This window comes from Bos indicus x Bos taurus, chromosome 12 (assembly GCF_003369695.1).
Source record: "Bos indicus x Bos taurus breed Angus x Brahman F1 hybrid chromosome 12, Bos_hybrid_MaternalHap_v2.0, whole genome shotgun sequence".
NCBI classification, from domain to species: Eukaryota; Metazoa; Chordata; class Mammalia; order Artiodactyla; family Bovidae; genus Bos; species Bos indicus x Bos taurus.
Genome location: NC_040087.1, coordinates 85,752,280 through 85,774,827, shown reverse-complemented (window position 1 = coordinate 85,774,827; position 22,548 = coordinate 85,752,280). Strand labels below are relative to the sequence as shown.

At 55.5% G+C, this 22,548-nt stretch overlaps 2 protein-coding genes across 3 annotated transcripts in view; one reads left to right on the top strand and one right to left on the bottom strand.

The window, feature by feature from the left end:
- TUBGCP3 (tubulin gamma complex associated protein 3) overlaps positions 1–1,898 on the top strand; it is a 35,846-nt gene extending 33,948 nt beyond the window's left edge. The window contains exons 21-22 of the mRNA XM_027557991.1: positions 214–330; positions 896–1,898. Coding sequence (XP_027413792.1) covers positions 214–330; positions 896–1,054 — 276 coding nt within the window. The 3' untranslated portion in view covers positions 1,055–1,898. The remainder of the gene's footprint in view (positions 1–213; positions 331–895) is intronic.
- A 2,770-nt stretch (positions 1,899–4,668) lies between these two features.
- LOC113902572 (sperm acrosome-associated protein 7-like) lies at positions 4,669–20,863 on the bottom strand. Of its 2 annotated transcripts, XM_027557990.1 has the most exons (7): positions 20,725–20,863; positions 17,551–17,607; positions 16,023–16,124; positions 14,964–15,068; positions 12,820–12,915; positions 5,736–5,816; positions 4,976–5,128 (listed from the first exon to the last, which is right to left on the bottom strand). In XM_027557990.1, exons 1-7 carry the CDS (start codon positions 20,810–20,812, stop codon positions 5,112–5,114), a joined length of 546 nt encoding a protein of 181 aa, XP_027413791.1. In that variant the 5' UTR covers positions 20,813–20,863; the 3' UTR covers positions 4,976–5,111. The 2 variants fall into 2 exon arrangements, with proteins under 2 accessions (XP_027413790.1, XP_027413791.1); XM_027557989.1 differs by having other exon boundaries at positions 4,669–5,816; positions 20,725–20,812.
- Between the last annotated feature and the right edge of the window lie 1,685 nt (positions 20,864–22,548).

Genomic DNA, 22,548 nt, shown 5'->3' with positions numbered 1-22,548 from the left:
CACCTGTACACACGTGTGCACACCATGGTCTCGGAGCGGGCGTCCCGGCTTCTCCCCCGTGGTGCAGCAGCAAGGTGATTTCCCAGCTGCGGGTCCTTGACCGCACGTGTCAGAACCACGAGGAGACGGCCCCGAAATAGCTCCCCCACCCACGTCTACCCCTGCCCGTGTGCATCTTCGTCCGGAGTCTGACCTCTGGTTCTCCTGACTCAGGGCCAGTGGGGCGTGACGGCAGCAGAGGAGGAGCAAGAGAACCAGCGGATCCGGGAGTTCCGGGAGTCCATCCCGAAGATGTGCTCCCAGCTGCGCATCCTGACCCATTTTTACCAGGTGCGTGTCCAGACCTCGTGCCGTCCCCGCAAGGACACGTGCTGTCGAGGGGCGGACAGGCCTCACTCAGTCAGTGTGGCCTCTTCTCTGCGGTCAGAGATGGGTCGGAGCTCCCAGGCGTGTCCCCCAAGTGGAGGAGGATCTGTGGTGTGAGCGGGCCCCTCTGGTGACTCAGCCCTTGCCCTGAGCCCTGAGGCCGTGGTTCCCAGCGCGCGTCTGCTCCTTAAGTTCTCAAGTGTCTCCCATCAGGCTTCCTGACTCTGTGCTTTCTAGCCACGTGGAAGGTAAGCAGTGTAGCGCGGGGCTTTCCTGCTCGGAATTAAATCAGCAGGTGCCCTTTCCGTGCTTGCTTTGCCGTTTCACTGATTCTTGTAGAATTTAAGGGCCAGAAGGAAAATCTGTTGCTTAGTCCTTTCCCATGAAGCTGCTGTTGTGAATTTCATCGACGGTGTGAACCCTGGTCCCGGAACCCTGCCAGGGTGGGAGTTGCTGGAAGCCCCCACGGGGCTGCACGGCGGGGGCTCCGCCCGCACCTGAGTGAGCACGTCCCCCTCTGTCTCCGCAGGGTGTGGTGCAGCAGTTCTTGGTGCTGCTGACAACCAGCTCCGACGAGAGCCTGCGCTTCCTGAGCTTCAGGCTGGACTTCAACGAGCACTACCGGGCACGGGAGCCGAGGCTGCGTGTGTCCCTGGGTGCCCGGGGCCGGCGCAGCTCCCACACCTGAGGCCCAGCGCCGGGGGCCGCCCCGGAAACGTCCCCGGGACGCCGGCTCGGCCAGAGGTGGGGCGGGCCTCTAGACAGCGGAACTGACCGTGTTCGTGACGTCACTAAGTTAAACGGGCTGGCTTGCACTATCCGAATTTATTTTTTAAAGTCTTCATATGTAAAAGATACCATACTTTGAGGTTTCTTAAGCCCTCCACGATATAATTTATATTTGTCACTTTTTAAAAGATCACACTTTCTTTCAGAGAAAATTAAGGCGATGGATATTCATCAGTTAAGATGGTAATGTCATTGCTATTTTTTTAACATCCTTTTTAGAGGCAATTCTTGTTAATATAACCAAATTAAATTGAAATCTAATGTCCCTACTAAGGAAATATAGAGAGCATTTTATTTTGGTTTTTAGTGTTGTAAAATATTAACCTCTCTGAGGACCTTTCTATCAGTGTGTTTACACGTTTATTCTTTTTTTCTCTTCCTTCAAAGTTTACATTTTTGTATCTCATTTACTCTCAGATAACTTGGGAAATAGAGTAGAAAAGAGCAGAGTCCTGATGCCTCAGTTCTTTGAACCATCAGCTGAAGCACTGTGTAAATATGGATGCCTGAAAAGTTAACAAAGTATTTTATTTTCAGGATTCTGATAAGCATTGGAAAGAAATTGTCTTGAATAATGAAGATTTCCTTTTTCCTTGCCTATTTTTTCATTGTAAATATTTATATACTGCTGCCCAGATGTTGGGGGGACATTTTTTGTAAAAATGTCATATCAAGTCACATAAATCCACCTTTATTATGTTGCGTAAGTGAAAACTTAGACAATTAAAAGCAATTATCTTTCAGATGTGTTGGTTCTTTCTCGACTCGTCTGTGAGGACAGTTCACCCCCAGGCTCCAGGGCCAGGTGTCAGCAGGGTTTGTGCTTCAGCACGTGAATCACCGTCTGTGAAGCCAGGAAACTAACCGTGTGCGCCCCTCAGGCTCGGGTGAGCGAGGGCCCCCGCACTGGGGGGTGGGGAGATCGGTGTTCCAACACCCACACTGGCTCCTCTGGGCGCAGGGTCTTGCAGGACAGAGGGGCACCAGGGGCCCCGGCTGCCCAGCAGCGGACCCAGGGTGAGGTTCCGAGCTCCCTAGGATACACGTTTACTTTCGGTTTAGAAATTCGCGTGGCAGAGCTGGGAAGCAGGTTCCCCAGCGCACAGCTTCCCGGAGGGGCTGCCATGCGCTGCTAGACGGACTGCCCAGAGTCCGTGGGGCTCGGAGCCTGCCTCTGCTCTGTCTCGAGCATCTCCCAGAGATGAGTCCTTGGCGGAAAGCACGCTCGCACGCCGCTCTGCATCTAGAGAGCTGTCAAGCAGTCAAGCTGGCCTGTGGGCTGAGGAGGAGCTTCCCGGGGCCAGGGCTGCGGGCCGGGGCCAGTGGAGGCTCTCAAACCTCAGGATGGGTTGTGGGTCTGGCCCCCAAGGGTCAAGCAGCCTGTCACCCAGCAGGGTCTTGCCCAGAAGAGTTGGCATTGAGTGGGAGCTCCACCTGGGGTGGGGGAGGGGAGAGCCCACTGTGAGTGAGCTGTTTGGAGGCAGGAGCCCTCACAGCCCCAGGAGGTCACTGCTTCCACCAGAAAATGATCACTGCTCTCAGCTTCCAGGTCGTCACGGGGGAGAGCCTGCGTGGGGCCAGCACACGGTCCTCGGTCAGGGGGCCTGTGCTCAGTGGACAGGAGCCCCCCACCCCCGCTGCCCCTGCTGCCACCCAGGGAGGCCAGCTGCTGAGGCCAAAGCCCCAAGGCTGAGCTCCTGCTAGAGGACTCGCTGTTTGTCCTGCTGGGCGAATGGCCTGTCCCCTGGGCCTGGTCCCCAGCAGACCCCATGATGGGCGACGCCCCATCTCTGGGGAGGTCGTGTCCTCCAGACTGGACTCTGGGACAGGAGGGCACAGCCCACGGAAAACCTCACTTGCAGGGAAAAGAGTTGGGTCGAATAGCCACAGTCACACTCAGACTGGGTCACAGGGCGCCAGGTCCGCATGAGGGCGAGAGGGGCGGAAACCACAGCAGCCACGGGGCAGGGGGCTGGTGCAGGCCCCCCGCCCCAGGGACGTCTCCACTGCTGTGTGTTCTGGGGGCACCCAGGCACAGCAGGTGCCGTGCCGGGGTCACCCGGCCCTGCGCTGGGGCTGAGCGCCCCAGGCCTTGGGGTCAGATCCCCTGCCTGCTTGGAGGGGGCACCGCGGGGGTGCACCACTGCAGCCTCCTCATGCCTTGCCCCGCCCTGCCGACTCGGGGAGCAGGGCGTGAGCACACGGGGATCTCTGCCTCCAGAGAATTGAGTCAGATGTTATGGAAATCCGACCAAGTGATTATGGATATTGTTCTGAGGCCATGTTGCCAGGTGTCTCTTCAAGGAGAGAAGTGTATTTCTCTGCCTTTCTTCCAGTTTAAGGTTTTAATAAAAATGCAAGGAGCGAAAGTCGCACAGCAGCTTGCCTGGAGCCCAGCTTCGTGCTGCTGACGGCGGCTTCTGCCTGGTGTCCTCCCAGGGGCTCGCCAGCTCCACCACTGACCTCGCCCCGGCCCCCACCCCCGAGGGCCCCAGAGAGCGCGACAGCCTGTGTCTGCCTCGCGGGGTGCCGGCTGGCCGCCTCCGTCAGGCCTCCCCTCCCCACCGGAGTGCAGACCAGCCTCGCGGGGGACCTGCCCTGCTCCAGGCGTCCCCTGCGGCTGTCATGGCTTCCGTGTTACCCGGGGATCTGGAGACGCCCCTGTGAGCACAGGGCTGGTCCCACTGGAGGTTCGTTACCCCACGGGGGCTGGGCCTGGCCTCTGCCTGCTCCTCTCTGGACAGCTGCACCCCCGCGACCCAGGCCTTCTGGACCTGGTCTGACAGGCGTGGGCAGCTGGTGCCCACCTCTAGCCCTCCTCTGGTGCTGAGTCTCGCTTGGGGTGAGAGTTGGACAAGAGTTTCCATGAAGGCCCTGGACCTCCTGGGCACACCGGGCTGCCGGGGGTGGCCTCGAGGCCCTCGAGTCTCCATCCCCTCCTCCTGGCCGCCACGCAGACCTTGCTTCCTCCCAGTTCAGGTTTTTGGTGGGGACGACGTCCGCGTGTAAGGCTGGAGTGTAGAGATAGTGATCAAATTAGTAAATGACAAGCTTTTCCATCCCAGGTTGTCCTGCCTTCTTCCCTGGGTCGCCCTCCCTTAGAGTTCTTCTTGTCCTCTTTAGCTCAACAAAGGCAGTGCAAGCTGCCCTGGTAATTGTGCAGCGGAGGTCTCTGCAAACACATTGGCTTAGCCGCGGAGAGGTTGACTTTCAGCTGAACACAGCGCCTTATCAGCTGAATGGGATCCAATGGAAAGACATCCGTGGAGGGTTTGCAGACAGAAGGAGCACAGCAAAGTACCCTGGCCGGCCGTGGTGGGGGCAGCGGGGGTCAGACGGAGGTGCTGCTTCCCAGATCCTCTTGCATCCCCCACCATGTTCCTCCGTGTTCCCACGCTCATTTCATAAAACCGGCATGGAGCCTCAGTTTGCGTTTCCCCAGCCTGGCGAACGTGGCGATGCAATGGCATTGTGTGTGTGCGTGTGTGTGTGTGTGTGTGTGTGTGTGCATGCACGCACATATGCATGTCGCACATGTGTGCACACTTCTTGCCAGAAGAGGGAGGTGGGAAGGCTGACATCAGGCCTTCAGACTGGCTCTTCATGGACAGGATCCTCGAGGGTCTCAAGCCTTGCCCTGTAGCAGAGAGGCAGGTCTCCATGCTCTTCTCAAATGTAGTTGTTTGTTTCTTGTTTCTTTACAAAAACTAAAAGAAAACCACCTACCCTCACCTTCTAGCTTAACATTTAAAGGGACTGCTTAAGGTCACAGAACAGAACTCTGTCCTTCTGCGGAGCGGTTACCAGCGTGACGTATGTACATACATATGCTCTTTATTGCCAAGGGTGGGTGTGTGCTCACGCAGTCTGGGTGCCCCGCTCAGGGGGCTCCCTTGGAGCGCACAGCCCTGGACTGCTCTCCAAGATGCTTCTGGGCCGCTCTGTTCCTCTGCCACTTACTGGAGAGAGTTTCCTGTGTGGAGAGAGATTTCGTTGAGAAATTGTAGGACTTGCACCCCTGCCCTGAGCCTCCCGTGGGATCCCAGCGGCTCGACTGGCAATGCCCTGGTCTGTGGGCAGCAAGGGGAAGGGCTGTGAGGCCACGAGGTGAGTGTGCGTGGAGGAGGAGGAGGGAGCGTGGGTTTAGGGGAGGTTAGCGAGCGAAGAGCAGAACCGCAGCTTCAGAGGCACGAGAAGCAGAGGCCGATGTGTCTGAAAAAGCCTGGGAAGCAGGTCCCAGGCGGGCGATCCCGGCGGCGGGGGGCGTGGCTGCCCACCGGTGCAATGACCTCCCTGGGCCTGTGCGCCGGGTCATGTGGGTGGGTGACAGTGCCCCTCATCCCGTTATCTCTGGAAAGAGGCTCAGTCTCGCTCAGTTCAGCCAAGGAGGGTGGGGAGCCCGCAGGTGGCTGGTGACACCGGGACTGTGGACCCTGGTATGGGGCTCGCAGGGTCCCCCTAGGATGGAGGGTCCTCTCCAGAGCCGCACACGGCTCCCGTGGGTCCTCCGAGTGGGCTCAGTGCTTCCCTTCTCACCAGGGGGGTGACCCCTGTTGTCACCACATCGTTGTTTGCTTTACCTGAAGATTTTCTGATATTTTGAAGGATCGTGTCCAGAACTGATTGTTTCAATTGTTGATCAGTTTTGGGGTACTTCTTTCCTGGGGGAAAAATTAATAGAACAGTCAAGTCTTTTGAAAGTTAAGGCAAGTTTCCAAACGTCTTTTCAACGTTAGAAAACCATGAGCTCCGAGGCAGCAGCACCTCACAGAGCTCGTGACGTGCTTGTGGCCTCGGGCAGGGCCGGGAGACATCCTTCCTTCCAGGCAGCCATCACCAGGGCGTACAGGTGGAAAAGTTCAGTGCATCTTAGCAAACTGGATCCAAGATGTATAGAAATGAAACTGTCGTGACCAGCTGGGTTTATTCTGGGAATACAAGGCTGGCTCAACACTCAAAAATCAATTTCGTGTAATTCATGATATAAACAGCATTAACAAAACAAAACAGTTGATCATTTCCAAAGATCAGCGATTGGTGAACGAGGACTTAAGGGCTGTAAGTTATTATGTTAAAAGCTGTGACCTCTGTTCCTTGCCTCTGTTCTCTTGATGAGAGTGGATCAGCACCTTTCTAATGAATGAAGTTTTGTTGAATGAGAAGCTCACCCAGGCTTCTGTGCATTGTCTCTGGCTGCTTCTGTGCCAGGATACAGTAAGTAGTGAGAGCAGGAGTCACGTTGCCGCCAGAGGCTAAATTCTTTACTGTCTGGCTTTTTACCAAAAAAGTTCACTGTGCCTACAACAGGTACTGAAACAGACTTGGCCAAAACTCAACACCCATTCACCCATCAAAACGCTCAATAAACTCGGAGGAGAAGGGAACTTCTTCAGCCTAATGAAAGGACTCTGTTAAAAATGCCCACAGCTGACATCTTTAGTAAAATTGTCCTTGATGTTTTCACTCTAAGTTATGAAAAAATGTCCATTCTAACCACTCCTATTTAACATTCAGCATTGTATTGGAGCTGGGTAATAAGGCAAAAAAAATAAATAGAAGGTATATATGTGTGTATATGTATATAAATTGTTCCCAGATGGTATGATCATAAAGAAAATCCTGACGATTCTGCAGGCGGTTTCCCGGAACTGAAGGGCGAGTTGTCCAGGGTGATGGTTACAGGATCAGTGTGAAACAATCACGCTTCCATACGCTAGAAGCAGACAACTGGGGATGAAAAGTACCATTTGTAACAACACCAAGAATTAGTAATGTGTCTATAAATATGATCAAATGTATGCACGGTTTTAGTCACTAATGAGAAGTCACGGGAGACCTAAAGAAGCGAGGTCACTGCGGGTTCGAAGACTAGATATTGTCCAGATGTTGGCTTCTTCCCGAGTGGTCTGTGGAGTTGTAGAAATCCCAATCAAATCCACATCTGACTTTTTTTTTTTTTGGTAGAAATTAAAAAGCTGTGTCTTAAATTTTTATGAGAAGATGAACCAGAAGAGCTAAATTGATTTAGAAAATCAAGACCAAAGTAGGATTCACACTACCTGATTTCAACTGTTGTGATCTCACAGTGGCTGGTACAGTGTGATACCTGAGAAAGAAGGGGTCTTCTGTCAGTGGGATAAGAGAGAGCCCAGAAACAGACCCAGTCAACCCAGCCATTGGCTGACTGACACCGTCTGGCAACTCAAGAACAAAATGTCAGCAAAAGCAGCTCAACAGAGAAAGCTGAGCTCGGGCAGCAAACGGTGCTGAAACCGTGGAACCTCGATGTGCGAGAAAGACAGCGCAAGACGTCCGTACCTTTCATAATGTGCTCCACGAACTGGGCATAGTCCCAAACGTAAAAGAAAAGAACACAGAAAATATTTGTGACTTTGAATTAGGCGAAGATTTCGCATATTTGACACCAAAAACATGATCCAGAAAATGAAAATTGATAAATTGGACTTGATCAATATTAAGAACTTCTGATCTTTGAAAAGCAATGTTATACAAATGAAAAAGCAAGCCACAGTCTGGTAGAAAATACTTTCCAATCACATATCTGATGAAGGACTTGTATCCAAAACATACAGATGCTTCTCAAAATGCAGTAAGAAAAGAAACTAATAATGGACAAAATATTTGAACAGAGGTTTGTCCGAAGAAGATATGTGTATGCGTGCATGCTCAGTCGTGTCCAACTCTTTGCAACCCTATGGACTGTAGCCCACACCAGGCTCCTCTGTCCATGGGGTTCTCCAGGTAAGAACACGGGTGGATTGGCGTTTCCTACAGGCAAATAAACAGGACAAGATGCTCAACATTATTGGTTACTCAGTTTAGTTCAGTTGCTCAGTTGTGTCCAACTCTGCAACCCCATGAATCCCAGCACGCCAGGCCTCCCTGTCCATCGCCAACTCCCGGAGTTCACCCAAACCCATGTGCATGGAGTCGGTGATGCCATCCAGCCATCTCATCCTCTGTTGTCCCCTTCTCCTCCTGCCCCCAATCCCTCCCAGCATCAGGGTCTTTTCCAATGAGTCAACTCTTTGCATGAGGTGGCCAAAGTATTGGAGTTTCAGCCTCAGCATCAGTCCTTCCAATGAACACAGGTCTGGTCTCCTTTAGGATGGACTGGTTGGACCTCCTTGCAGTCCAAGGGACTCTCAAGAGTCTTCTCCAGCACCACAGTTCAAAAGCATCAATTCTTCAGCTCTTAGCTTTCTTTACAGTCCAACTCTCACATCCATACATGACCACTGGAAAAACCATAGCCTTGACTAGACAGACCTTTGTTGGCAAAGTAATGTGTTTGCTTTTGAATATGCTATCTAGGTTGGTCATAACTTTCCTTCCAAGGAGTAAGTGTCCTTTACTTTCATGGCTACAATCAGCATCTGCAGTGATTTTGGAGCCCCCCAAAATAAAGTCTGACACTGTTTGCACTGTTTCGCCATCTATTTCCCATGAAGTGATGGGACCAGATGCCATGTCTTAGTTTTCTGAATGTTGAGCTTTAAGCCAACTTTTTCACTCTCCTCTTTCACCTTCCTCAAGAGGCCTTTTAGTTCCTCTTCACTTTCTGCCATAAGGGTGGTGTCATCTGCATATCTGAGGTTATTGCTATTTCTCCCGGCAATCTTGAAGCTTGTGCTTCATCCAGCCCAGTGTTTCTCATGACGTACTCTGCATATAAGTTAAATAAACAGAGTGACACTATACAGCCTTGACGTACTCCTTTTCCTATTTGGAACCAGTCTGTTGTTCCATGACCAGTTCTAACTGTTGCTTCCTGACCTGCATACAAATTTCTCAAGAGGCAGGTCAGGTGGTCTGGCATTTCCATCTCTTTCAGAATTTTCCACAGTTTATTGTGATGCACACAGTCCAAGGCTTTGGCATAGTCAATAAAGCAGAAATAGATGTTTTTCTGGAACTCTCTTGCTTTTTCGATGATCCCAGTGGATGTTGGCAATTTGATCTCTGGTTCCTCTGCCTTTTCTAAAACCAGCTTGAACATCTGGAAGTTCACGGTTCACGTATTGGTTACTAGAGAAATGAAAACTGGCACTACAAGGAGATGCTCCTGCAGGCTCATTAGATTTGTTAAATAGTCGAAATATCAAATATTGGGGAGGGTCCAGGAAAATCTGTTTCGACAGTTTTTTACAAAGTAAAACGCAGTTACCATGCCTCTAGATGTTTATTTAAATGAAAATTTGTCTTGACCCCAAAGCTACTGTATAGACGGTTGCAGTGGCTTTATTTATCATTCCCAAGCCTGACAACACTTCAAATGTCATTCCCCTGGTGAGGAATGAGCAAGCTGTGGCTCAAGTGGAGCGTCACTCACGGAGGAGGAGGAAGGCGGCAGACGCCCGCGTGACTTGGCAAATTGCTGACGGAGGAAACCAGCCTCGGTCTACACAGCAAGCGACACCTCACCGCGTGTCGACATTCCGGGAGAGGCAACGTCGGAGGGACGGGAAGCAGGCCGGCCTTTGTGGGGGGCAGGGGAAGGGGCTGACTACACGGAGGCGTGGTACCCGAGCGACGGGCCTTTTCTGGGTCTTGTTCTCAGCGCTGGCGACGCGGCACTATTTGTCAGAACTTGAGGAAGCGGGACGCTAAGGAAGGTGGATTTCACTGCATGCAAATTATACCTTCATGAAGGCCGACATTTCTTACAATCAAGGCTCTGTCTGCCCAAGTTCTTTACCTGTATTTATTTAATCCTCACAGCAGCCCTACAGATGAAGCTCTGGTGTGTGTGTGTACGCTCAGTCGTCAATCCGAAAGGAAACCAGTCCTGAATATTCATTGGAAGGACTGATGCTGAAGCTCCAGTACTTTGGCCACCTGATGTGAAGAGCTGACTCACTGGAAAAGACCCTGACGCTGGTAAAGACTGAAGGCAGGAGGAGAAGGGGACGACAGGGGATGAGATGGTTGGATGGCATCACCAACTCAATGGACATGAGTTTGAGCAAGCTCCGGGAGTTGGTGATGGACAGGGAGGCCTGGCGTGCTGCAGTCCACGGGGTTGCAAAGAGTCGGATACAACTGAGAGAATGAACACAGCAACAACATGGTCAGTCATGTCCGACTTTTTGAGACCCTGTGGACTGCAGCCCACCAGGCTCCTCTGTCCATGGGATTCTCCAGGTAAGGATACTGGATGGAGTGGGTTGCCATTTCCTTCTTCAGAGGATCCTCCTGACCCAGGGATCAAACCTCTTGCGTTGGTAGATGAGTTATTTACCGCTAGCCTCAGCTTCGGAGAAGGCAATGGCACCCCACTCCAGTACTCTTGCCTGGAGAATCCCATGGACGGAGGAGCCTGGTGGGCTGCAGTCCATGGGGTTGCTAAGAGTCAGACACGACTGAGTGACTTCACTTTCCCTTTTCACTTTCATGCATTGGAGAAGGAAATGGCAACCCACTCCAGTGTTCTTGCCTGGAGAATCCCAGGGATGTGGGAGCCTGGTGGGCTGCTGTCTCTGGGGTCGCACAGAGTCGGACACGACTGAAGTGACTTAGCAGCAGCAGCAGCCTCAGCTCACAGATGATGGCACAGAAGTTCAGGGAGGCGAGGCAGTGTCACAGGATCAGGAGCAGTTTCATGGAGGCGGCTTTATCTCTGGCAACTGGAGGAACTTCTAGGTAAGTCTGTTTCTCTGGGCGCTGGCTGCTTGCTTCTAGACTGAGCATGTCAGTTCCACCGTGAACACACGCCGGCAAGGCAGACCCTGCCTCGTTCTCTGCGGGAACGTTTCCGGCTCATTAAAAAGCAGGAGTGGAGCCCCCAAGAGAAAGGCAGGAAGGAGTGTGGTGGGGAGCAGTCAGAGACGCTGCCCTGCCCCAGTGGCCTCTGGGAAACTCTCTGCTGGGGGCTCTCCTGGCATCCCCCAGAGGGGCCCCTTGCAGGTTCCCGGGCTCTGGCTCCAGGACTTCCCAGGCGGGGCTGCGTGGCCTCAGATCTCACATCCGAGAGCTGAGCTGTTGCCCTGGGTGAATCTCGCTCCACGTTCCTGTCCGACAATCAGGTTCCAAGCAGACACGCACTCTCAGCCCCAGATGAGAGCTGCCTTGCTCTGGTGTGGCCCGCAGGCGCCCTGCCCGAGCAAAAGTCAGTGTAGGCTCAGACGCCGGAGGACCTGAGTTGTGGCTTCTCCAGGGCCACAGCCTCCTCACGGGGTGCTCGGGTGGACTTGAAACCGCAGTGGGCTCTGACCACCCAGAGCTGCAGCAGGTTTGTCCTGAGCAGCCCTCTTCTTGGAGACGTGGGTGTCACCCTCACGGGGCCGTGACCTGACAGCGTGGGAGGAAGGAACACAGGAAGGAAGACGAGCCTCCCTGAGCCTCAGTCCGTTTCCGAATTGGAGTACAACGGCCACATATTAAACCTCATTTGATTAATGTTTGACTCAGGAATCCTTGTTTGGGTTTACCCCATAGTTACCAGTTTGCTTTAAAATTCTGTCGATGTGGAACTCTCAGGATTTACCAGTCACATCAGCGATGCCCATCAGCTTAACTCAGGCATTAAAGTTAGTTTTTGGTAACTCCCTAGAAAGCAATACCCAAGTATGTGCCGTGCATTTAAAGTGATGCTGAAATAAAGGAAAGGAGATGAAAGACATATGACGAGGACCATAGAACGCTGATAAATGAAATTGAAGATTCCAAGAAAAAAAGGAAAGATAGGCCCTTGGATTGGAATAATTAGTCCAGTTAAAATGGATATATTACTCAAAGCCAGCTACAGATTTAACTCAATCCATATCAAAGTACCCATGACACTTTTCACAGAACCAGAACAAATAATCCTAAAATTTACACGGAACCACAGAATACCCAGACTTGCCAGAGCAATTCTAAGGAAAAAGAACAAAGCTGGAGCCATAATCCTCCCGGGCTTCAGGTAAGCGCTACAGAACCACAGTAATCAAAGCCATGCGGCACTGATGCAGCGGCGGACACACAGATGCGCTTAACAGAAGAGAGCCCGGAAGTAAACCCACACACCTACGGCCAGTTCATCCACGACGAAGGAGGAAGACTATACAACGGAGAAAGGACATCTCTTCAGTAAATGGTGCTGGGAAAACTGCACAGCGACATGTAAAAGAATGGAATTAGAACGTTCTGTCTCTGTCAGGATTGAAGCGCCCGGAGGCTTGCTTCTCCTGGGGCTTCCTCAACGTGGACACCGCAGGGCACTCAGGGAGCTTCCTGAACTGCGGTCGTGGTTCCGTGACGCCTGTAAGTCAGACAGTCCTCTGCACACCTGAGCGAGCACAGTGAGGCGTGTCAGTTCTGCCTTCGTACAACTGGAAGCGAAAAAGAAAATCGCTACAACGTCGCCTGAAGAAGCGAGTTACAGAGTTTATACTGTATGTTTCAACTGTATTTTAAACATTAGCCTTGAAAAATGACTGAAGGGAAGGAATAAAAGGACAGATCTTGATGAAAAGAATGGCCTTTAAAATATGAGCTGTCCAAACTCTTAATTAGAAAATTGCGGATTAAAACGAGATGGGAACACGCTCCTCACCCATCAGCTTGGCGGTAGCTGACACGCGTGAGCACGCACGGAGGGGAGGCCGGGTCCCACAGCCTCTCCTCTGCCTGCGGTGCGAGCGGGGAGGGAGCTGCTCTTACCGTTGCTGTGGAGACTGTCTGCAGCGCCTGAGGACGTCCGTGACTCGTGGTGACCCTCGGGGCCACTGGTTCCGTAAGACGCATCCACACTGGGCTCTTGGATGAAGAACATGGGGAAGGGGAAACATTTGCGTGGTTACATATTTATCTACATCTTGGCTCATACTTTTTCTTTAGAAGTTTGGGTTAAAACACCACTCTTGTTTTCAGATTTTATTGGGAAGTGTTTTGGGAAGTTATTATGTATAATGAATACCAGGGTCAGGCGTTATCTGACTACGAAGATTACAGATCACTCCTTTTTTGACCCCTTATCCCAGTCCTAAGAATTTTCCCTGGAGATTCATCGCCAACGACAGAAACATTCACACGTGCCAGGCTGTTCATTGCAGCGGTGTGTGAGGTGCTCGTAGCTGCAGAGGGTGGAAACGAGTGAACAGGCGGTGCACAGGTAACAGGGCACTAGAGTGGCTCACCCTGCCCACTCGGTTGGCTGCCTTCTATGGGGTCTCACAGAGTCGGACACGACTGAAGTGACTTAGCAGCAGCAGCAGCAGCAGAGTGGCTCGCACCCTGTGGACACCGCGCAGCTGCGAGAGCTAGACGAGACCATCCTCACGTGGAGTGATGCTCAGGTTTCAAGATTGAGTGGGAGAAAAAGGCTAGAGGGGATTTACGGTGTGAACCCTTGGAGCAATAAAGGAGGGACACACGAATATCCCTCATCTCCTCATCTGTGCAAAACGAGACCCAGCAAGGACAGGGTGGAACTGACGAGGCTGGTCCCCTGTGGCCAGGTGGGGTCATGGGGTGGGGGGCTGCCACAGAGTCAGACATAAATGAAGTGAAGTGAAGTCTCAGTCGTGTCTGACTCTTTGTGACCCCATGGACTGTAGCCTGCCAGGCTCCTCCCTCTGTCCATGGGATTTTCCAGGCAAGAATACTGGAGAGGGTTGCCATTTCCTTCTCCAGAGGAACTTCCCGACCCAGGGATCGAACCCGGGTCTCCTACATTGTAGGTAGATGCTTTTACCGTCTAGGCCACCCGGGAAGTCTGTAAACAAGTATTTATAATTAACAGGAAGAAGGGACTGACATGGAGAGCAAACAGCAGCAGGGAGCTGATGATGGAAAGAAGCCACGTGTGGAGTGCCTGGTAGGGAGGGGCAGCCCCGGGCCACCCTAAATCACGGGTGTCATTCTGCAGCGGGGAGCCTGGGTCTTCTCTAGGGTTGGGGGGGCAGCATCCTGAATCCAGGACTAAGCAGTGATTGAATATGTTGTGGAAAGTGGGGGCCAGGTTTCTGACAAAGTGGTACCAAAAGGAGCTTCAAGAAGGGTCCTGGAAGAACCCTGTGGTGCTCGAGGGGTGCACTGTGGTTTAGAGTGAAAGAAGGGGAGCAGGGAGGCAGACGGGACCCGGCACAGAGGTGCGTGTCTGTGTGTGTGGGCGTCTGTGTGTGCGCATGTGTCTGAGTCTGCTTCTGCCCAGGACGTGCTGTGCTGCCAGAGAGTGAGGACGTGCCTGAAAGGCCGGGGTGACGAAGGACAGAGAAACTAAACAGAAGGCGTTCCAAGGCAAGTTCGGGGCAATGTGGACAAAGAAAATAACGCATTAACGTGCTAAAATTGACAGAATGAGTAAATATTTATGAGTGTGAGTGGATATTAAGAAGCATTTAAGTATGCACATACATGCACACATATTTATAAAGGGCAAGCTCTTTCTAAAGCAGAATCCCAATCAATAAGCAGAGATGCCTGATAGAAACAGAACGCCACCGCTTGGCCAACACTACACCGGACTGCGGGCGACCCAACAAGTCCGAGTGTGCAATGCCTTCCGAGACGCTAGAAATATCAGCCCTCTGCCTGCTCCGTATTCCAAACACCAGCCGCCAGCTCACTGGAGAGCCTGGGGGACGGGCTGCAATGCACATCCCCAGGCCCCGCCTGCGGAGACACTCAACCAGCCGGCCAGAACGTGTTCTAGGCAGCTCCCCTCCCGAGCAGTGGTGATCTGCGGAAAGCAGCCTCGCTCTCCAGCCTGGGCTGTTCGTTCCGGGAAGAGGCGTTTCTGTCTGCACCCTGCAGTCCTCCCACCACATCTGAGCTCAGGTGGGGGCCTGCCAGGATGCATTTACCATTGAGAATTTTGTCCTCGGTCTCCAGAGATATTGGTGACAAGTCTGCAAACTCGTGGAAACCCTCAGGAACACTGAGTTGGTCACTCTCATCAGTGCGGGCATCTTGAGGAGGAGCATGGAAGAAACGGGGGAAAGCATGAATGCAGGGATGCTCTGACCCACACTGCGCTTTGGAACCTGAGGCGGGGACGCTAACACGCTTTCCAGCTTCTCCTGACAATGTGCTCCAGTGAGTCAACACGCACAGGCGGGCATTCTCTGACCTCTGTGAACCCAGCCATTTGGCAGATGTTCTGAGAGGTGATGCCAGGAACTGGCATTGACGTCTGGATGCAGAATTTCAAGAACACGCTGACCTTCCCTGCTGCTGAACGCATTCCATGCCCTGTTGTAGATTTCAGACACACGACTCTCACTGTCGTTGCGGGTTAACCGCGTGTTCTGTTTGGACCTTAGGGTGCTATTTCCCTTTTCTGTGTGTTTGGACTACGCTAAGCTGCAAACTCTGGGAGATGGGGAAGGATAGGGAAGCCTGGCGTGCTGCAGTTCGTGGGGTCACAAAGAGTCGGACACGACTGAGCGACTGAACAACAGCAAAACCTCACTTGGGAAAAGCACGCTGTTTTGTTCGCTACCAGCTCTGTGGCCGGGGGCCAGTCCATTCGGACCCTAGTTTTGTCCCCTGTCGGCTGGAGTCAAGTCCCCGCCCCTGCTCTCAGGAGGCTTAGGGGAGCGGGGTAGTCGGAAGCTCTGGCCTGCATGCATCCTGGGGTCCTGCGGCGGCTAAGCCCCACATGCACCCCAAGCACCAGGCCTCTCCTGCACGTTCCCCCAGAGACCTCCCAGATACAGGAGCTTGTCTCTGCCCGTCTGGGTTTGACCTTCCTGCCTCGGGAAGATTACAGAAAATATGGGACTACTGTGTCCTTCACATCTCCATCTGCCTTTGCCCCAGGAGTAGCTGATCTCAAAGATGCTGCCCAGATGGGACTGTGCATACACACCGCAGACCTTCAGGAACACAGGCAATTAAGGCTCGAAAAGGTGAATACTTGCTTTTCTCCTTGAATAATCTTGTTGATGCCGTTGGTCCACCACTTTGTATTTTAGGCATTGATGATCTGTTTGGCTCCAACATCTCCTTGACTAGAATTTCATCTTCGGAAAAGCACACAAGGATGCCTGTTACACCCTTCTGCTCCGCGCAGCCCTAAGGCAGTCGGTGAGAGCAGGACTGGACACAGGGACCCAAGGACCTGGGGAGACGGACTTGGTTTCTAAAAACCTTGTTCAGGCGCGGGGAGACCACTGCCTCCCTAAGTAACTTCTGGAAACCTGAGCTCATCCGGGTACCTGGACACCCTTGCTGGAGACAAGATGCTGGAAACCTGACCCTGCCTGGTCATGAATCTCCTTCTGCCCCAGGGGCCGCTCTGTCCCCTCTGAGACACCCCGCCTCTGTGATCTGCGCCCCGGGAGGCAGGCAGGCGCGAGCGTCTTTCCTGATTTCTACCCAAGGCGGCCGGCCTGCTTTCTGCCTGCGCATCCCCGCGCCCACCCAGGGAGCGTCTAACACGGGCCCTGGCCTTGGTGTCGGGCAGCCCTGGACCACACCTGGCTCTGTGCTCACCGGACGTCCTCTGACGTCTCTCGGGCCTCGGGCTTCCTTGTCTATACGACGGGGTCTGCGCTTACCTCATCAGGATTTGTTTGAGGTTCAAATGAAGCCGTGCGTGTAGGACACGGTTGACACAGTCCGGGTCCAGGGTGGGGGCTATGTGAACACACGTCAGTGCCGAGGCCCAGGTTCAAACCCCGCGGCCAAACCGACCAGCCTGTCCACGCGCTGGGTCTGTGCTGACTCCCGCCCAGCGGGGTGACCAGCCCACCCCGGCTTGCCCTGCTTTTCCTGTTTTAGCAAGGAAGTCCCACATCCCAGGAGCCCCTCGATCCCAGCAAGGAGGCCGGCTGGGCCCCCGGTTCCAGCTCATGTGGAGACACATGGAAATGTTCACACTTGTGGGTGTCATACACGTAATTGTCTCTGGAAAAAATCCCAGGTAGCGATGAGCCCAACAGACGTGCAAGGTGAGAAACGCCTGTGCTTTTAAACCTCGTGTATTTTCTACTTTAAACTTTCCCTTTAGAGAAATGAGATGTTGAATGTGCAAACGGACAACGACCGGACCTGCATCACACAGCGAGCACACTGACCCCTGTGTGAGCGCCCGCAGGGCAGCCGGCAGGCTCTGGACGTCACACCTGCAGGACGCTGACCGCCGTCCCCGCGACGGTCCCGGAGACCAGACACCCGCAGCGGCACCGTCAGACCCTCCAGGACAGCGTGAGTCACAGCCGCTCCCTGACCTGCGGAGCAGGGTCCTCCCCAAGTGGGCACCTGACCACAGCCCCAGGTCTAAGCTGCAGCCCCGCTCAGCGGCGTCCCCGTCACCACTCCCGTCTGGCGGGGCCTCAGACCCGGCCACCTCCCTGCCTGTGCGGCTTGCACCAGGGTGTCTGGGCGACGGCCCCCAGCCCCCCGCCCCGCCCAGACGGCCGTGTTTGGGAGGAGGAGTTTCCTTACCAGATACTCCAGGCATATCCTCCTGAACTTGTGTATTGTTCGTTGCAGTGGTTGAACCTGAGGTGGGGGAGTAAGGAGCCTCGTAGGTTAACAATGTTCCTCGAACTGGCACCAACTTCTCTCCAAATAGGTTTGGTTTTGTGGGCCCACCAGCCTGCTCGATGGGGGGAAGCCCTGCACAGGATCTGGGGACTCACGGCTTGTCTGGAAGGAGGTTGGAGGGTGATGACAGGTGGCCCTGCTCTGGGAACCAACCCCGCTCCTGGGCAGGCTCACTGGCACCGCCCTAGGGGAGGGTAAGAAGGGGCACACACTCTCCTCCCCGATGAGGGGTTCTAGCCGCGAGCCTGTCTGGGGCTGAGGACGTGACGTGGAGGAAGGGAGACGGGCACGGCCGCCTGCCCTCTGCCCCTCTGCTTGGGGATCTGAGAGCCCAGCCCCTGCGGCTCCTCGTCTGTAAACAGGGATCCCGTTGGGGGGCTCGGTCCCCTGGGGCTGGCCTCTGGAAGCCAGTCCTCCGTGGGGCCCTAGACCCCTGGCTCCACCTTCCCGGCCTCGCTGACCTGAATCAGCCATGCGGGGCTGGGCAGGGTGCAGAGACCCTGAGCACTGGTCCCCACTGCACCCCCAGGGCGCCTCCCACTCTTCTCAGAGCTGGTGTCGGGGTCCACGTCCTCCACTCAAGGTCAAGATCAGCCCTGTCCTTCAGCCCCAGGGGGACCAGAGAGCAGACGGTCACCCCCAGGACCCCTGGTGACCCCAAGGAGACCAGAGAGCAGACGGCTGCCCCCCCAGGACCCCGGGTAGATGAGAGAGCAGACAGCCGCCCCCAGGACCCCCAGGGACCCCCAGGAGACCAGAGAGCAGAGGCCACCCCCCAGGACCCCCAGGACCCCAAGGAGACCAGAGAGCAGACGGCCGCCCCCAGGACCCTGGGAGACCAGAGAGAAGACAGCTGCCCCCTGGACCCCAGGCAAGGCCACCTTCCCGTTGCTTCACACAGAGCGCTCAGGTGGTGTCTGCAGGCGTTCAAGTTCCAGCACTAAACCAATGACGACGCTGATTTTGAAATGGTTTTAATGACGGACAATCTGCATAGCAATCGCTCATCTGCGCACACGCGGGCTCAGAACAATGCAGGGAAACTGCACAGAAAGGTCTGTGCTGTGATGACAATCGCTTCCCAGTGAGCTGACCTCCGTCAGCGCCGCAAACAAAAGTACAGTCCTCTTCGGAGGCGACGTTAGCGAGTCATTACGGATGGGCACAGCTGCTCCTGCGAGCGCTTTGTTAAAAATATTCTTCTCATTTCGCGTCTGTCCCTAATTATAATGGGGCCATTGTGCAAGCCCGCCGTGCGCGTGTGCAGAGAAATATTGATGTTTGTGACGCCTGCCTGGCCCGTCAAGTGTGGCTGCCTGTCCGCCTGCATCTCCTCCCGCCGTCCAGGGTCCGCAGGCCCTGTGCCCTGTGCCCTGTGCCCTGTGCCCTGTGCCCTGTGCCCACGCAGGGACGACGCTGCTTGCTCCATGTTTGAACGTGCGCATCCTGGCCCTGGCACGGGCTCGCCGTGGAACGCTGCGGGTGTGCTCTGCTCCACCCGGGGAAAGCAGGACGGTGACCTCTGCCCTCCCGGGGCCAGGGCCACCCCCTTCCTGACCTCTGGGTCAGGCCAGCCCGGTGTCCGCCGAGGCTGGAGGTTGGAACAGAGACTGTGCCCAGGACCGACCCTGAGCTCTCTCGGGGTCAGGCCAGCCCGGTGTCCACCGAGGCTGAAGGCTGGAGCAGAGACCACAGCCCGGGACCAGCCCTGAGGTACCCTCGGGGTCAGGCCAGCCCAGTGTCTGCCAAGACTTGAGGCTAGAGCAGAGACCACAGCCCGGGACCAGCCCTGAGCTGCCCTCGGGGTCAGGCCAGCCCAGTGTCCGCTGAGGCTGAAGGCTGGAGCAGAGACCACGGCCCGGGACCAGCCCTGAGCTGCCCTTGGGCTTGCTATGGACTCTCTGTCGGGACGAGGAGCCAGACAGGCTTAGGGCTGCGTCGGGAGACTCGGGTCAGTCCCGGCGGGAGCCGTTCCCACGGGCGCCAGGGGCGGGGAGCCACAAAAGCAGCGGCAGCGGGGAGCCAGCGCGGGGTGAGCCCCCATCGCTGCCCATCACAGACCCCGTGCCCCGGCACCCAGAGGATGCCTCCTTGCAGGCGCCTCAAAACTCAGTGTCCTGAGGAAAGATCGCTAGAAACGCCAGCTTCTTCACGGCAAGGTCAGGCAGGGGACCCCCTGCCCTCCCGCCAGACCCGGAGTGGGCTGGGCCTCCCTGGTCACTTGGGGCCAGGCTGAGGCCGTGTCCTTCTTGGTAGAGCCGCTCAAGCCCTGTGGGGACCTCCAGGGCTGCTCGTCCACTGGGCACCGTGCAGGGGGCCTGGCAGGGCCTCGTTCATTGGGCTCGTCCCTCTGAGGAGGGTGGGAGGGGGCCTGGGCTCAGGTCTCCCGGCAGAAAAGTGGGGTCACGGGGGACCCCGCCCCCTGCAGTCCTCGGGCAGCGATCCCGTCCCAGGAGGGCGGCGTCCACTGTCGCCTTCCTCAACCCAGGGGTCGGGATGCAGCGGCCGGAGCCCAGCGGGGCCTGCCTGGGTGGGATTCGAACCCGCCGCCTGTAAAGCATGTTCTGAGACCCGGGGGGAGATTTGGGCGTGGGCCAGGATTGGCCCTGCCTGGGAGCTTTCTTCATTTTGTTAGTGCTTCAGTGACGCTCAAGGTGCGTAAAAGAAAAATGCCCTTATCTTAGCAAGACGCATTTGCAGGGAATCATAAGACATTTTGGGCGATGCTAAAATACTCCAAAACCACGAAAGTGTGTGTGTGTGTGTGTGTGTGCCAAACAAGATGGCAAAATGTGTATAACTGAAGCCAGGGAATGGAGCTTCTTTCCACGACTCCTCTACTTTTGGGTAGGCTATAAATGTCGATCGTAAAAGTTAAAGTATATAATGCATGCTACTCCCCCATCCGAAAAACTCTTCAAATATAGGAGAGCTGTGCAGCTTGCTCCATCCTCCAGGAATAAGTGGTAAATTTGGGGAGGCACGCAGGGGAAGGGCCTGGGAGAACCCCTTGCCCCCGGACTCACCCGGGGGCCCCGTTTCCTCCCGGCCACGACTGCGCCGAGGCCGTACCTGAGGTCACGTTGATCGGCGGGAGCTCGGCTCCCTGCCCGCCGTAGAGCAGCAGGACCAGGAGGGTCACTCCTGTGGTGGCCGCCATGCCCCTCGAGCAGAAGGAGGACCCTCTCCTGAAGGCCCCTCAGCTTCTCCCGCCTCGGTCTCCAGGACACAGTGGAATGCCCAGGGTGTGTGACATCACGGCAGGAGAGGAGCCGGGTCCTGCCCGTGTGGGGGGTCGTGACGGGGAAGAGGGGGCCCCCTGGGGCCGAGGGGAGCAGGGGACCCTTCTCCTCACCCCTGGTGAGCTCCTCCTTCAGGCCTGTCGGCCCTGGGACCTGGCAAAACCCAGCAATTCAGCTTCGGGCAAAAGAGGTGGCTGGAAGGAGGCTGGGGCTCACCGAGCCGCGAGCTGGAGCCGGCAGGGCAGCAGGGGTGGTGCCCAGGCCTCCCCACGTCCCCAGAGCCCTGCAGCACCAGCCCCCTTCTCCACCCCTGGGGGAATCTCGCTCCACTCGCACTGGTGAGACGACCCCATGGCAGGCGCTCACGCGGGCTCAGCTGGGCCCTTTGTGTGCACAGTCATGTCCGGCTTTGCAACCCCATGGACTGTAGCCCCCCAGGCTCTTCTGTCCATGGGATTCTCCAGGTGAGAATACTGGAGTGGGCTGCCATTTCCTCCTCCAGGGGATCTTCCCGACCCAGGGATTAAACCCACATCTTCTGCATTGGCCGGTGGACTCTGTCACTGAGCCTCCAGGGAAGCCCGTGGGCCTTAAGCCATCCCACATCCCAATCCTGGACCACCTCCCGTGTCTGGGGTCGGAGTGGGGTGGCTGGTTCCCCCAGGGCAGGGTGGGCCCAGGTGGACAGTCCTCCAGCCACAGGGTGGTGGTCCTGGACACACAACAGCCGTGCCCCCTAAGCCTGGGACGGAGCCTAAAGACGGCACACCTGCTGGAGGACTCTGGCTGTTTTTCTCGAGGATACCGGGAGCTAATGTGGACGTGCGGGCAGCAGTCCACCTTGAGGAGTGGCCCTGGAGGATGCTGCGAACGTTGCAGCGTCTGTAGCCTTATTAAACGTGAACAGAGCTCGCGTTTGCAGGTGGCATGGTGGGTTCGTGTCCTACATGGGCCAGTCAGTGGTCTGAGGATCTTGGACCAGCATCCTCGAGGGGAAAACAGCACCATGGCAGGACCCACAGTCTGAGCCGCTGTCTGTGGCAGCCAGAGCAGCAGGGGAGCCAGCATCTGCAGTGACCGTCCGGAGGGAAAGAACCGCCCACAGCAAACCGAGGAGGTGGAAGCTTGGCTGCAGTAACCAGCCCCGGAGGTGAAGCTGTCAGTCACCATCCAGGTCAGCCCCCGCCTGGACCGGATCAGAAACCGACAGTTTTCCCTTCCCGAGGTTTAGCGTCCACTTGCAGCTCAGACCAAGCAGAGCCAGCCGGCTCACACACAGGAAGCTCTGGACGTCTCCCTGTGAGGGTGTGGGTAGCCCCGCCTGGGGCAGGGGTGTCCTGAAGACTCGCTCCAAATACCCAGAGCTGTCATCTTGCGGGTTCTGGGGGTGGAGGCCCCCGCCAGGGTCCCGGGACACCGGTGAAGGTGAGCGCAGCACCACGTGCCTCCCGGGGGCCCCGGGGAGCTGTTTCCTCCTCCTGCTCCTGGGAGGCGCGCTTTCCTGGGCTGAAGTCCTTGCCCTCCCTCCTTGAAGCCCGTCCTGCCTGTCCTGCATGACTTGTAGAGCCCTGGTTGGCGCCTGCGTGTGCCAGGCTGAGTGGGCCACACCGCCTGCACGGATGGGACAATATTCTGGATGTTTCTGTGAGGCTAT